General features: G+C 39.5%; 1 protein-coding gene across 6 annotated transcripts in view; it reads right to left on the bottom strand.

Moving 5' to 3' along the window:
* Positions 1 to 806: 806 nt before the first annotated feature.
* The window catches only part of col6a3 (collagen, type VI, alpha 3), a 49,124-nt gene continuing 34,379 nt past the window's right edge, over positions 807 to 15,551 (bottom strand). For 5 of the 6 annotated variants that reach the window (XM_055505192.1, XM_041068808.2, XM_041068804.2 and 2 more), the window contains 39 exons: positions 14,641 to 15,252; positions 13,747 to 14,361; positions 12,975 to 13,571; positions 12,256 to 12,861; positions 11,803 to 12,137; positions 11,238 to 11,316; positions 10,982 to 11,127; positions 10,798 to 10,890; positions 10,661 to 10,714; positions 10,482 to 10,553; positions 10,154 to 10,180; positions 10,019 to 10,063; positions 9,847 to 9,900; positions 9,687 to 9,749; positions 9,303 to 9,368; positions 9,104 to 9,157; positions 8,992 to 9,027; positions 8,850 to 8,912; positions 8,690 to 8,752; positions 8,535 to 8,597; positions 8,186 to 8,248; positions 8,052 to 8,102; positions 7,816 to 7,851; positions 7,638 to 7,700; positions 7,366 to 7,428; positions 7,158 to 7,190; positions 7,030 to 7,066; positions 6,934 to 6,945; positions 6,340 to 6,833; positions 6,145 to 6,247; positions 5,238 to 5,939; positions 4,977 to 5,079; positions 4,834 to 4,892; positions 4,438 to 4,698; positions 4,125 to 4,199; positions 2,904 to 3,089; positions 2,469 to 2,528; positions 1,701 to 1,886; positions 807 to 1,597 (listed from right to left, as the gene is read on the bottom strand). In XM_055505192.1, the coding sequence (XP_055361167.1) occupies positions 1,557 to 1,597; positions 1,701 to 1,886; positions 2,469 to 2,528; positions 2,904 to 3,089; positions 4,125 to 4,199; positions 4,438 to 4,698; positions 4,834 to 4,892; positions 4,977 to 5,079; positions 5,238 to 5,939; positions 6,145 to 6,247; positions 6,340 to 6,833; positions 6,934 to 6,945; positions 7,030 to 7,066; positions 7,158 to 7,190; positions 7,366 to 7,428; positions 7,638 to 7,700; positions 7,816 to 7,851; positions 8,052 to 8,102; positions 8,186 to 8,248; positions 8,535 to 8,597; positions 8,690 to 8,752; positions 8,850 to 8,912; positions 8,992 to 9,027; positions 9,104 to 9,157; positions 9,303 to 9,368; positions 9,687 to 9,749; positions 9,847 to 9,900; positions 10,019 to 10,063; positions 10,154 to 10,180; positions 10,482 to 10,553; positions 10,661 to 10,714; positions 10,798 to 10,890; positions 10,982 to 11,127; positions 11,238 to 11,316; positions 11,803 to 12,137; positions 12,256 to 12,861; positions 12,975 to 13,571; positions 13,747 to 14,361; positions 14,641 to 15,252 (6,371 nt within the window). In that variant the 3' untranslated portion in view covers positions 807 to 1,556. The remainder of the gene's footprint in view (positions 1,598 to 1,700; positions 1,887 to 2,468; positions 2,529 to 2,903; positions 3,090 to 4,124; positions 4,200 to 4,437; positions 4,699 to 4,833; positions 4,893 to 4,976; positions 5,080 to 5,237; positions 5,940 to 6,144; positions 6,248 to 6,339; positions 6,834 to 6,933; positions 6,946 to 7,029; positions 7,067 to 7,157; positions 7,191 to 7,365; positions 7,429 to 7,637; positions 7,701 to 7,815; positions 7,852 to 8,051; positions 8,103 to 8,185; positions 8,249 to 8,534; positions 8,598 to 8,689; positions 8,753 to 8,849; positions 8,913 to 8,991; positions 9,028 to 9,103; positions 9,158 to 9,302; positions 9,369 to 9,686; positions 9,750 to 9,846; positions 9,901 to 10,018; positions 10,064 to 10,153; positions 10,181 to 10,481; positions 10,554 to 10,660; positions 10,715 to 10,797; positions 10,891 to 10,981; positions 11,128 to 11,237; positions 11,317 to 11,802; positions 12,138 to 12,255; positions 12,862 to 12,974; positions 13,572 to 13,746; positions 14,362 to 14,640; positions 15,253 to 15,551) is intronic. The other variant, XM_055505193.1, reaches the window with a different exon arrangement.

Raw genomic sequence — 15,551 nt, forward strand, 5'->3', positions numbered from 1 at the left:
AAGGTAAATGCAGAAGGTGTTAGAATACCTTCAGCCGACTCTGTGACTCAGAAAGCTTATGTTTTCATATCTGACACAACAGAACAGGCGCTACATTTTATTATACATATACTTTTTATTCCACTAGATTTATTCAACGGATGTAGTTAATCAGACAAAGATCAGATGACAACTGTTTGATCCTCTGCTGCCCAGCAGCTGCCTCCATTCAACTCGGAGGTCGTCATGTGCAGCTGTGTGGACCGTGGAATGTTTTTCCATTTTCCAAATGTAGTTCCTCTGGTATCAGACATCTGATATCACTGATATCCAGAACCACCATATGTTGTGGTTCCCTCCAACGAAGAGCTGTGTGAGGTATTTAATGATTTTAAGCTGTAGTTCTTCTAAAATTCCAATTGTTCTCCTAAGCCGGTCAGTCTGATTGGATTAATAAAACTTTTTCGTTCAAAATGTTCACTCCTCTGTTCTCTGTGCATTAGGATCCAGCATCCAGGGTTATAACACCATAGGTCATTTTTCAATATAGTGTCCACCTAACTTTAACGTAGGCTAGCTGCCTTCGTTTACAGAATCTGTGTCTGGACTAATTTCTGGTTCATTTGTTGCTCTACTAACATGTATAACATCCTGCCTGCATGCTTGTGTGGCTAAGCTGCTTGCTAGCATTATAAATTATAAATGTATAAATAATAATCGAAATTTGATTTCCAGCTGCCAACTAAGCAGGCGTTGTGCAGCCAGCCATTGATCTACAGTATTGTAAAGGTAACCATTGAGACGGAATTCAAAGCAACAAAGAAACAATCGGTTGCTCATGTTTATTAGAAAGTCTAATTCATTTTTATTTCTCCAATAGCCTGACGAGACATAAATTTCAGTAAAACAAAACAAAAAAACAGCTCGACATGTACATTCCATTTCTCATAACCAGAAAGATTAGTGTGTTTGAGCAGTGTATCCAGATGTGCGTTTTGTTTTACTTTTATGTTTCTGCATCTTCTGCAATACACACGTTCCTTGTGTAATCATTGTTGTGAATTATGTTACTGAAAAATAGTGAATGAATGATTAAACATTAGAACATTGTGACATAAAAACCAATGAACTTACGTGAATGTGGAAAAAGAGAAAAAAATATAAAAAAGATTACTACTTAATGATGTCAGTCCTGCGTGTAATGATTCATTGCTCACATCTGTCCAAGATATTCATATATGTTGTTTTTAATTAACAAACTGCATTTTGAGCTATGATAATTCACAAGATGTTCCAGAAAATGTGACATTTTACAAAACTGAATGCACAACATCATTGTTAAAAGACATATACTATGTAGCACCAGTAGGTAAAAACGAATCATGCAGCAAACTGTGTTGCCTTCCTTCCTGTTGTAAAAACACTACTTCAAGAACTTTGGGGATAGTCCATTATTGTGGAATCCAGTGCAGCCACCATTGCTTTTGTGTTGAATTCTAACATTATGGCCGTTGTAACAGGTTTTCCTCAGAATCCCCTATGCGGAGGTAAAACCGACCATGTGTGTCACTCCTGTCCTATGTTCTTATTGCAGCCATTGTTCCTTGTTGGACAGGTGCTGTTGAGAAATACAAAAAGAAAAAAATTTACCATATTATATGGTTAATTCAAACATGCACTGAATTACACTATCAGAGCAGATACACAAAAAGACCATGTACCTGTTTTTCCACAGGCCTTCACACACTGCTCATATGTGTCGAAACGATTGTGGTTTCCACCACAGCCCCCGTACCAGAACCGTGTGCAGCTCTTGCTGGGAGCGTCATAGTGCCATTTGAGGACAAATTTGGCACACGCGCCTTCTTCTTTGGGAAGCTGGCAAATGTCCACAACAGTAGAGGAGGCTGTGAAGAAATAGCAAAAACTATCAGCTGAAGGCTTCACTGACCACAAATGTTAAAACCAGCATCTTTTGTAACCATTTTACACAATAAGCTTATGTTTATGTTGTGGCTTAATAATGCATATACAGTAAAGAATTCAACAGTGAACCCATGTGCTTCCTTCCAAACAGTTTATTCTACCTCCACATTAACAGAGCGGTTGGTGTAAGACAGACACTGTATGACTGGATGTCAAGTCCTGAAATAATGACGTTTGCGTGTATAAGGGCTCCTGGCCAGAAACAGTGAGCCAGCTGGTTCTATTCATTTGTCTGAGGTTATGACTTGGTTTGCCTCTGTATCAAAAGCATTTATGTTTTCCATGCTTGGCTTTTCAAATGTTCTGCAGGAGGAATCAAATGGTTTGCAGCAGAATACAAGGAGGCACAGTTTGCAGAAACTGCATTATGTAACAGTGCATCACAGGCCACGCAGCACTGATCTACAGATGTATTGCCAGCATTTGGAGTGGTTGGCAAATGTCTACTTTAAGGTACAGATAATAAGTCTTAAGGAAACTTTTCATATCGTCTGAAGCCATACCAGGATCTGGGAGGGATGCCACTTGTTCAACCGGCTGCACCTTTGCCTGAGGTTCCAGCACTGTGGATATAGCAACAGATAAATGTCATCTCAAAGGATTTTTAGTAATGGCAAGTGGTGTCTAGTTTAAAACACCCAGAGACATTTATTCTAAACCCTTCCAAAATGAACAGCTTTAATTAATGATTAGGTCTCAAACCTCTAACAGGTTTGTTAGAGAATGGCTAGTTTTGAATCTTACATGACTTCTGTATGCAGCTGGTGCTTAATGTGTAGTTCATTTGGGCTGATAACATAGTATCTAGTACTCTATCCTGGATCTAGAGTCTTATGCACAGCTATTTTTAGATTCCAGGGTTGAAGCTGAAAAGATGCTGCAGCCGAATATGTCTCCACGCCAGGTAGTGAAACATTTCCTCAGCAACAACCACTTACCTGACCTCATGCAGTGTTTCAAGCAAAGGGTCTCGGTGTTGAACCTATTTTCATTGCCTCCACAACCTCCATACCAGAACTGTGTACAGATCCCATTCTTTCTGTCAAAGAACCATTTAGCCTGATAGTCTTTGCATGGCATTCCAGGGTCATAGTCAAGTGAGCAAGGGTCTGCCAATTCATTAACTAGAACATGCAAAAGACAACAGTGGTAATGGCAGACAGACAGGGAGAGAGGATGGGTTGTATTACGATTAAAGGTACAACTACATCAGGCACATAGCAGTTACAGTATTGTGTGATGTTAACAAGTTGCTGGCAAAATTAATTTTTATGCAGCATGAAACTCAGAGATATTCAGTAAGTGTGGAACGAATGCATAGTGTTGAGGTGCTCATTCTTATAGAAGGAAAGAACCAGTGTAGGAATATGTTCATTTAAACTTAGGCATCTACAAATAAGTACATGTATACAGTATATAAGTATAAGTATAAGTAGATAAAGTATGAGTTCCTGTAGGTGAGCTGAAAAGCAGAGTTACTGTGAAATGTTAATGTTAATTTTAGTCATTTGTGATGAACCCCACTGATTCCTTTCTGGAACAATGACAACAGTCGTTCTCAAACTTTGTCCTCAAGGGCCTGCTGCTCTGCCCATTTCACTGCATCAGACCTTCACTCATCTCAGATGCAGGTGGACTGAAGTAAACAAAACTCACTGATATCGTCTAGTTACTAATTACCGAACACCGCTGATGCAGATAATCAGCAGTGGGTTAGAGAGAGTAAAAAGAGAAAAAAAAAGAAGTGGGTCGTGGGAACCAGGTTTGGGAAACGCTGAATTACTGGTTGTTGGAAGGAATCATGGTAGAATGAATAACAAAAGAATAATAGAAAGGCAGGACTGCAAACACCAGATATTATGTTCTCTTTACAGTTCTCCCCAGTGTGTTTCTATTTTTCATCTAAAATCCTGAGTCTAATCAGGAGGGTTTTGCACCCTCAGCTGTTTGGTTTGTCACAAGTTTTTAACAAACACAAAACAACAGAGGTACATCACCACAGAAACAGGTGTTAAAGCATCCAAAATGTGCTTTAATGTTTGCTCTTTGCTTTTATAGTTTGTATTGCACTATAGTTCTCACGGAGGGCTAAGGAGTCAGAGGACAAAAAAGTACTACCAGTAAGTATGCCAATTATATGGACATGCACAATTACTCACCAGTTTCTGGCTTTGCCATCGGTGGTGTATTCACTCCAGTGTTGCTTTGGCTCGCTGGTTTCTGCTCTGCTGTTTCTGTCAGAGTTAAACAATTAGTCACGGAGCACCTACAACTTAGCAGCCAGCTGGGTTAAATACCTCTAATCAAATACCTTATTAATTGATTGATTGGCTAATTCATTTTCATAAGAAAACCCAACCACACAGAACAGGAGGAAAAAACATGTGACCATTAGCTGCTTCATCCTGTAATAGAGTACTGTATGTCATCTTGTTGATGAAAAAGACGCAACATATTTGTGTTTGGACTTACTGGTAGTGATGATGCCTTTCAGAATTGACACAACCTGACCCTCTGAGGTGTAACCAGTGACTACGGCATGATATGATTGGTTGCTTTCTAAGTTGTCCACAGAAATCCCGGTGGTCGACACGTTGGTCTTCAGCACCAGGGTATGGTGTGGCAAACGTGTCACCACTATCTCAAAGTAGATTAAAACTTTGGTGTCTGGGCTGCTCCAACGCAACTTCAAGCTGCTGGACGTGACGTTAGACACATGTAGTTCATGTCCATCTGAGGCGATAAGACACATGCACGATATCAGGGCAGGATAATGCATCATCACACAGTCACAGAAAATGAATTACAGTGTGTTTCTTCTTTTTACCTATACAACTAACTATAACACCATATATCAACAAATCTTACCATTGTGCTTTCTGTGATGAACTTCTTGATGGGTCTCGTGATGTTTCTGGTGTGTTCTTCTAATGTATCAAAAATCAGTAAAGGAAACTCTTTAGCACAAACTGAATGTGAGGATACTAGTTAAAAAAAGTTAAAAAACTTACTCTTTTTGCTGTGGTGATGTGAAAGGGTTCTTTAATGGCTGGTCACCCTGGAACCACTTGCAGTTTTTGGACACTTCAGGTGACATATAGAAAGCATTTTCAACTGAAAGAAAAGGAAAAAGGTGAAATCACAATAGTATACTCACAGCTGTATGTTTACTTGAAAGAGCAACTCTATAACGTGGTGAGCAAAATAGAGCAGAGTAGGGAGGAAGAGGATTGCATAAAGGTTGTTTGTGTTTTGTTACGTCTTGGACTTACTGCTGATGTACTTTGGAAGGAGTTGACCAAATGTCAGGAGGTGTTTGTCATAAAAGTGTGAAATGCTGTCCAGCCTCTTGAAGAAGACATCTGATGGTTCACTGGCCATGCGAAACAGGACACGAGCATCTCCAGCGCTCAGCTTGTCACCCACACCCATGATGACCAAGAAGAAGCCATTGCACTTGACCTCAGTGGCAATACGCACCAGTTGCTCCTCTTCTTCTTCTACACTTCCTGTTACAAAGAGTACAAGTACTTTCCTGTCACGTTGGAGTGGGGCTTTCTGAAACACCTCCTCCACTGTTGATTCAATAGCTGCTCCCAGTGCTCGGCCACCCTCTAACTGTGGTGTCTTCTCCAACAGGTACTTGACAATATCCTGAGCCGACTGGTGTTCAGTAAGTCCAAAATCCACATGTATGGGAGATCCCGTTTTGTTTTGGAGGTACTCATAGGGTGCCTGTTGGACCACTGAGACTCTAGCATGGTTAACGGAGGATATGGGATTTGAAGACACTTCAAGATGCTCCACCATGTGCGCTATGTAGCGTTTAATCTCTGTGAAAACTGTTGGGTATGTTGATTCAGAACTGTCCAACATGAAAGCCAAGTCGATGTCCACGTCTGTGGTAAAAGATCTCCTGTCTCGGCCAGCCAGACCAGGCACATAGTCACACATGGAGTCCGGTGAGCAGACATCTAGAAGGAGAACATTTGTGATGTATTGTTATGTGAGCCGCTTTATTAAATTGTTCTTATTCCTATCTTTTGTTTCTTTATATGGATTAATGACGAATAATGCAAAAGAAATCCCAGTTTTATAAACCACTGTCAGAATAGTAAATAACAACAAATCATTCGGCACCAGAGTAAACTCTAAACACAATAATGATGCAACTCTTACCAAGGCAAACGTGGCAGTTCATAACCTTCTGGATAACTGAAGTATACTGTGTACTTCCTGCGTTGGGAAGGACAATCACCTGGCCCAATGCTGTGTTGTTGAACTGTTAAAAAAGAAGAAAAAAATGTATACACATATACTTCCTCATATTTTGATTCTTTTTGCTTTACATATAGTTAGTTTGCTCTGGTTTACCTGTAGTGCTCGTCTCAGTGCTCTGTCCTCACGACCGACTAAGAACAGAGTGGCTATTCCAGCATCATGGAGGCGGAGGGCTGCGTTAGTAAGTGCCTGTGCCTGACCAGCTTCCCCACCAACAAAGAAGATTGCAACCTTTCTCATGAGAAAGCCGCTGCGCACTCGCTTGAAGGTGTTCTGGGCCACAAAACTCATGGCCGTGTTTAGACTGCGCTGCTGGCCTGTCACTGGGTTTTGCAGGCCCTCTATGCGCTGCAGCAAAGCACGTTTCTTTAGCGCGTCAGCGAATCGAACTTCTGTAATAACTTTATTGTTGTACAGGGTCACAGCAACACGAGCTCCTCTTGGACAGTTGCTTTCTGATATTGTAATGTCTCTGACTATGCGCAGAACGGTGTCCCGCATGTTGTTGAAGGCTGTGGGTGAAACTCCCTGTGAAACATCCAGGGCAAAGGCCAACTCAGTGGGAAATAGTGGGCATTCCTGCTGACCTGAGAGTGTACACACAAAGATGTAATTTCTTGTATGATAGTGAAAGATAATGAATGTAATATGAAAACACTGCTTAGCTGACATTTGTGTTCTACTTACCGGAACAGCAAGCTGGCAGAGAAAAACAAGAAAGTGTGGTTAGAACACTTGAACATTGTTACTTTCGAGAATTGAGAATGATTAAATTATACTCACGGCAGTTTTCTCTGATCTTCTTGACCAGGTCACATTGCTGCAGGGACAAAGATATTTGTTAACCAAAATCTAAAAGAAGATGACCTGATAAATATGTTAGAATTCAATACAAATAAACAAGCACATACCACAACACCTGGTCCTCTCGGTCCTTTCTGGCCCTGTTCAAGCAAAGACAGTTGTGACAGTTGTGCAGGAAATAGAAAAAGCAAATTTTGTACCTGTTTGTATAACTATATTTAAATATGAATAGTGAATTGCGTATTAACAAATACTGACAGTAGTATGCTGAATTCAATTTACACCACATAAAGTGTAGACTTGTAAGATGCTTACATAGGGCCCTGGATATCCATCTTCTCCCTTCTGTCCTGATGGACCAATGTTCCCAGAGACACCCTGAGAAAAATACACATAGAAAACACATAGAAGAATTTTCTACTCTTGAAGTTTGCAAATGAGTGGTCTATTTTAAATTGAAACTCCAAAGCCAGCCTTCTAGTGAATCACTGCAAAAACATGTCATTATTACTCAGATCCCGAACAAGCTGAAACTGAATGTTGGAAATGACCATATAGTAAAAAGGCAAATGCTGATAAAAATCTACCCTCTGTCCAGGTTTTCCATGGGGTCCAGGTCCACCATTGGAACCTGGGTCGCCAGCTGCTCCCTGTATTGATGGAAGTGCAGTATAGACATCAAGGCACAGTGGACATAGTGTACAATGCAGCATTATATTTATCTTTGTTATTTGATTCTGTTGGTGAGTCAGTATTTATTATTACCTTTGGTCCAGGAAATCCTGGGAAGCCTTCATCCCCCTGCAGTGAACAAGGAATTCATACAACATTTTAGTATAAAAGTTGTGGCCCAAAGCTATTGCAATTACCTCTACACACTGTACTTTATATTCTATTCAAAGCTATAGTTGTTTCAGTTACTTCTATATGTGTATTTAAGGGGATTAGATTATTTTAAATAAAGACAAAGTTTATCATATATCATTGTACAAATAACTTGCCTTTCTTCCTTTGGGCCCTGGGACACCAAATCCATCCCTTCCATCTTCACCCTATGAATAAAGAGAGGTTGAGGAAAAACTACAAGAATGTTTTGGGGGATTTTGGGAAAAAAAAGATGCGCTTTTATTCTTACAGGCTCTCCACGGGGGCCAAGCGGTCCAACAACACCTTTAGGTCCCGGCTCTCCTGGCTCTCCCTACAAGTCAAGTCAAGTCAAAGCCAAATTTAGAACATAGGAAGGAAACACAAATACTTAAAGATATGAAGAGAATGTCAAAGCTTTACATTAGAAATGACATGTTTTCTTAAACTACTGACTCTGTTTTGATGTTTAATGAAATTCATAAGCTTTTGTTGCCTGCAGAGACTTGTTGTATGCCAGTAATGTATCCAGTAATCTGACAGAGTTATGCCTGAATTAGACTAGTATGTAGCAGGCCAGCTGTGGAAAAAGACAAGTTCCAACAAACTCAGTACTGTACCTTGCGACCAAGAGCTCCTCTTCTACCTTTTTCTCCACCGGGACCTGTTTTACCACCGGGACCCTAGAAAATGAAACATGTAAAGATTAAATGCCAGTTTACTGAAAAAAAAAACCATAATGATAAAACTTTTGTTTTTAATTAGGTTTGCTTACTCTGGGTCCAGGGTTTCCATCTTCTCCTCTAGATCCTGGGGTACCCATAGGTCCAGGTGGACCCTTAAAAAGTCACATCGCACATTAATGATATACTCATATTAGTAAAAACAATCTACATATATTTCTAGATATTATTCTCAGTAAATTATAAACTTACTCTAGATCCTCCAATACCAGGCTCTCCCTGCACACCTTCACCTCCTGGCCTTCCAGCAACTCCCTGTAATGAGAGGCAAACAACAGTGTTTAATACTGCAATAACAATCAAGATGTCATGTAATCAATAGTAAAGGACTTACAGGTGATCCAGGCGCACCTCTCCTCCCATCACCTCCCTAAGATTAGAATAAAGTCTTGGTAAAGAAGAACTACCACCAAACAGTGAAACAAGATGTAAGGCAAAACTTTTACCAGTCTTCCACGTTCTCCAAGGACTCCTCTCTGTCCGTCCTCACCTGGTTCTCCCTATGATTTCAATTCAGGTGTTCAAATGATATTAATCATACATACATAGACAATGTATATGTTATTAAGCCTTACAAAACATATTTAAGTTATATATTGACTGTTTGTTGACCCTTCTCCATAGAGATCTTTAGGGGGACATTACCGGTGGTCCAGCATCACCCGGTTCTCCCTTAGGTCCTCTCTGGCTGTTATCTTTACCACTTGTACCCTGTTAGACATGAGACCATGATTTGAGTCAGTTTCATTTACATCTAGACAGACTTAAAAATACAATTTGAAAATATATGACCAAGAATATTTTTATTAAGCATACAAAAATCATGGGAAGCTGCAGGATATATAACAGGATACTTGAATCACTAATCTGGACTGGAAATTCTTGATTATTGAGATGATTATTATAAAATTACTAATATCATATTATCATAGAATGACAAGTCTGAATCAGCTCAGATGTCAGGTGTTTTAGTTTAGAGATAACTTAAAATTTGTATGGCAAATTGCAAGATAAACACAAAATACTCACAGGGTCACCTCTGATTCCCATTTCTCCTCCATCTCCTTTTTGTCCTTTGGCACCTTTAGGGCCCTGCAATCATTAAATGTTTATATTAAGCATTCACATGCACAACCATGAAATAAAAATGTTTTGATAAGTGAAACTAAAGTTGTATCCTGTCTCTCACTCTTCTGCCTGGATTTCCTCTGTCTCCCAGAGGTCCTGCCACTCCACTCTTGCCCTGAAAACATACAATATACAGTAGCACAGGTTAATTAAAGCTAATGGTCATTTGTAAACCAATATGCTACACTTACTGCAAAACAATGTTTCTTTTTAAACTAAATATAAACACACACCTCTTCTCCGTTGATGCCATCTAATCCAATTTCTCCAGTCTCACCCTGCAACATTGACATTTGTAATAATTGTCATTTATCCTTAACAAATTTTTAATGTAATAATAAAGACTTTGGAAAAAGAAAAATAATCACATTTTCTCCTGAATACCCACGAGAACCCTAAACACAAAAAGAACAAATTGTTTACAACATATACATTAACATACAGAATAAGAAAGACTTAAACCCTCACTTGTAAAACAAACTGCAAGACAATTAGGTAAATGTTTTTGGGAATAGAATTTCTATGAAACCTTTCACACATTTGATATATGGAGTACTTGTGTAAAATTTACAGATAGAAAAATAACTTGTCTCTATAACAGTTAAAATTTTTACATTTACTACTTTTTTGGCAGTTTTTTCTCAGAAAGCTATAAATGGAATTTGAAATGTCAGAAGATAATATAAACTCTCTTACCTTGACACCTCTCTGTCCAGGACATCCCTGGAAACCCTGAGTTCCATTTACACCAGGAGGACCTCTCTCTCCCTGTGATTGTAAAATAAAACCAATAAACCCCACTGGCCGAGAGCAGAATACAGGGCTGCTAATATCTAAAGGAACAAAAATGTGTGAAACAAGACATTCAGACTTACAGGTCCACCCTCATCTCCGGGATGTCCTTGGCTTCCTGATAATCCTGGACCACCCTGAGAAACAAAAAATACACTTGGTCAGGTTCTTTGTATGTTGGAAGTGCTTAAAAAAATCATGTTTTTTTCATAGTGGATACCTTAGTGCCTGCAAATCCAACTCCTCCTCTGTCGCCTCTGGTGCCAGTACATTTGCATGGAACTCCACAACATGATCTCTCTGCAATATTGTCCTTTATAGCAAAAAAAATAATTGATGGGAATTAAGACATAGAAAACATTACTGAGAAAGCACAGAGATTTAACTAAATCATAAGTACTTACCAGTTCTTCCATGAGCTCATAGTCCAAGTCCATGATGTTTACTCGTAAGGGTCTGGTGTACCTGAAGCCACGGCCAAATTCTAACAGCAAGGCGTCCTCAAATTTGGGGACGCGCTCCAGCCCGACAAGGATAAACCCGTCGACTCCTGCTTTGCACAAACAAAGGTTTCAGAAACAGTACAATGTTCTGCATTTACATTTGAATATATTTTTTCTATAATTTCATAAAGGTTTCACAATTGAAGGTGTCATTTACCGGAGACTCTAAGCTCTTCAACTTGGCGTTTCATTTCAGCATATGGAGCATCAAGACCATCAGTCAGATGGATGACAACCTTTGAGAGGAAAAAACAAACAAAAACAAAAACAGAAGTTATGGTGGTGATGGCGAGATCATATATATATCAGTATATATATATCAGTATATCACTTACTTGGAGCAAAGATTTGGCCTTTGTTTCAATGTAAAATTAAATGGTTTAATAAGATAGACTATACAGATGAACATGAACTGCCATGTTCTCTGGACCAATGCTAATTTTAATTGTCTGAAGTGGACATGTGTTCCTACTTGGATCAATAAAAGGTGTTTGCGCATTATAAAATCAAACAGGACCCAGGACTGTTGAGTAGCTAAAATTGATTCAAACTGGGATGGTACAGCATTACTCTTCAAAAACTCCAGCAGCCTGTTTCATTTCGAAGTTCATAACGGTATATACAGTTAGTAAAATCGCAATCGTTCTAACCACACTTTCTTGCAATCGGTCTAAAAATCAGAGTTTTAAAAACCTCTACAGTAGTTTAAGCTAGAAACCAACCTTGACAATGTTGTCCTGTCTGGCTTTAAACATATTATTGTAAGCTGAGATGGTCTTTCCATTGAGGACAAAGGGGCCACGGTTCCGTAGGTCTCTGAATGCCTCAAAAAGCTCATCAGCATTGTCTGTGAAGTCCACTTGGACAGGCTCAGAAGCAGAGTCCATGGCCAGCATGCCAACTTGCACCGAAGGAATCTGTCCAAGTGAACAACTAATGGCTGCCATTTTGGAAATCCTCTGTAGAATGGCACCCATCTTGCTCTGTAGATTGGTCTGAGCACTAAAGATGTTCTGGGCAGATACATCAAAGCCCACCAACACTTCTACATTGCAGGCTAAGAAACAGAACATGGTTTTATTAAAATGAAAATTAGAAGCCATGGAAAACATTTAGAAAGTATAACTTTTTAATTTTTTAAAGTTGCAAATTAAAACTTAACAAGCAAAACTTACTCCTTGGAACATCTGCCACTTCAACACACTCCTCCCCCTTCATTTGGTCATTTAAAGTCTCCAGGATTTGTTCATTGAGCTCTGAAAGCTCCTGAAAGTTTACAGCTCGAGCCACAGTGGAAGACTGACTAGCTAGATTTTCTAGTTCATCCTCAATGTTGCCGACCCCTATAGCAAAGACTCTGACACCTTTTTTCTTCAAACCAAGAGCTGCTGTTTTACTGTCATCAGCTGACTTTCCTCCAGTGATAACCATTAGGATCTGAGGGGTTCCCTCATCCATCCTGCTGCCTTTTTCTTTAGTAAAGTGGACATTTTGGATATGTCGAATAGCTGCACCAGTGTTGATTTTATTTCCACCTTTATACTCTGCTTGGCCAATGGCGTTTATAACATCATCCTTATTTTTGTAAGTGTTGAGATAGAAGGCATCTGTCACATCTGCAGCGTAATGAGCCAACCCAATACGCGGGTTATCTCTCTCAGTGAAGAACAAGTCAATTAGGTTTATTATAAAGGCCATTACATCGTTAAAATGTTCCTGCCCCAAGTTAATGGAGCTATCTACTAAAAACACTATATCAGCCTTTTTAGGTGGAGAGGGATCTGCAGGGATGTAATAAGAAAAAAAGCAAAGAAATGAGAAGCAATAATTGTTTAGCACATGTAAACAAAACAAAATCAGCTTAGAATAAAATGTGTTTGTACATCAAACTCACCAGTCTCCCTATCTGTGGGTGTTTCCTCAATCATAGTTTCACCTAACCTGACAATAAGCCGTTCCTGGACACTTGACAGTCCACGAAATGCAGGAACCTGTAGAACATCCTCTGCAGTGGTAGTAATTTGGGTTAGCTGCCTTTTGTCAGCACCACCAGCTCCAATACCAACACAGTTTACTCTAGAACCCTTAAGCAGAGGTCCATATAGAGAAACATCTTGGGAGGAACGTCCACCTGTGAGAACCACAAGATGCTGGGAGGCCTCAACTGGACGAGCACCGGCAGCAGGCTTTAACTCATTCTTTAGTATATAGTCAATGGCATTGGCTAGATCTGATGAGCGGCCTCCCATCTGACGAAGTCTTTTGATTGCAGAAATCACGCCTTCCTTGTTATTATGTGATTTCAGCGAGAACTCTGTTTGAATTTTGTCTGCATATTGGACAACAGCCACTCGAACTTGATCTGGCCGCACATCAAGTTGTTTTACAATGTTGAGGATGAAGTCACGAATATGAGCAATGCCAGCAGGACCTGTAACATCTGAGCCATCGATAAGAAAGATGATGTCCTTTCTTCCAAGATTTACGGTTACTGCAAAATATGCACATAACACATCACAAATACATTATTTCAAAGTACATTAGCCATGGACAGAAGAACTACAAAAGTACTGCGATGACTGAAAAACAAGATAAAAATGTTATAGGTTAATTGAATTTAGCAAAACATAAATTTAGATAGTTCGAAAAAAAAGAAGAATTATTACCAGCTGTCTCAGGAACATAGCTACTGATGATTTCTGTAGTGGATATTGTTTTGACTGAATCGATGAGCTGCGTCTCCACTCTTGGAAGTTGTTGGAAACTTTCAACTCTATATACAAGTTCAGGTTTCAGAGAAATCTGTTTAAGTTCATCAAGATCTGTATTTCTTGAGCCTATAGCAAGAGGTGCAATTCTGTTTCTCTTTAGTTGGTCAGCTGAAGTGGACACATCATCTGCAGATTTGCCACCTGTAACTAGAATGAGGAACTGAGGAACTCCTTCCTCAATGCGGCTTCCTGCTGACCTCTGGTAGATGTTCCTGGAGACCCACTCAAGGGCACGCCCTGTGTTTAGGAGGTTTCCACCTTTGTTACGAAGTCTTGCCACAGCTTGGCGTACCTCATCTTTGGTAGAGAATTCATTCAAAAGAAATTCTGCTTTTGGCTCTTCACTGTACTGTACCACTGAAACTCGAATATTATCCAGTCCTATATCCAGCTTCTCCACAACTCTTCTTATCATTTCACGGATGGCAGGGAACTCACTACGCACTGCTGTTGTGCCATCAATGAGAAATACAACATCTCTCTTTTCTCCCGGGCTTGTTGGTGTGATTCCTGATCAAAGAGAATGCAAGCACAGTAACAATGTGTAAAAGTCATCTTGAGAATGTCTAGTAGAGCATACAGTATACAACTGAGAAAAGTTATGTAATTAATAGTTTTTTTTTGTTTTTTTTTGTTTTTTGTTCTGTCCAGCAGTTTAGCAAGCAGCATGTAATTAATAGTTAACAGTAACATTAAATTTAGTAAATAGTCATATCTAAATTAGCTTATTGATTATTCAATCGAATAACTAATTAATTAATTAATTAATAATTAATAAATCGAAATTACCATCATATCTTGGGAATTCTGGACGCATCCTGGTAATGTCATCATCTGACATCTCGGTAAGAGTGTTGATTAGACTTTCTTGGACTGTGTACAACCCAGGCAGGTCATCTACTGTAACAGCAAAGTGTGCTACATAGGAAACTACCTGCAGCTCTGTAGGATTTACATCCCTGGTCCCAATGCTAAAAGGAATAACTCTGGATTGTTTGAGAGTAGTTGCTGCTCCTGTGATGTCATCTGTGGAAGCCCCACTGGCGACAACAATAACAAACTGTGGTACACCCTCTCGCTTCCTGCCACCACGAGCTGGTGTAAGAACAACCTGACCGACCATCTGCAAGGCTCGACCGAGGTTACGTTGTCTTCCTCCTCTTTGCCTCAATCCCTTAACTGCATTTAAGACACCTTCTTTGGTTGTATGTGTGTTCAGGTATATGTCAGTCTGAGCAGAGTCACCATACTGGACCACACCTATCCGTATCTTATTCTCGCCCACATTGAGATTTTCCACAATCCTGCGCATGAACTCCTTAATGATAGGAAATTCACGTCCAACCGCATCAGATCCATCAACAATGAAAACAATATCCTTCCGGGGACCTTGCGATTCAGCTGAAAGAGAAATGGAAAAGGTATTATGTTATAACATAGAAAGAATAAAAATAGGAGACCTGATGTCAAAGAAAAATACAAAAACAATTTTACACGAAAGTCCAAACAATTATTAAAAAATTATTAACTACTGGGGTTCATGCTAACTTGAGAACATGAAAATAAATCGTTCACCCCCAAAATATACACAGTAATGATTGATTATTCAAGATGGAATCAAGTTATTTATTCAGGTGATTTTGTAAACTGTGGTAAAAAGGTGTTGGGTAAAAACTTACACTACTGTTCAAAAGTATGGG

This window comes from Betta splendens, chromosome 21 (assembly GCF_900634795.4).
Source record: "Betta splendens chromosome 21, fBetSpl5.4, whole genome shotgun sequence".
In the NCBI taxonomy this organism is placed as follows: Eukaryota; Metazoa; Chordata; class Actinopteri; order Anabantiformes; family Osphronemidae; genus Betta; species Betta splendens.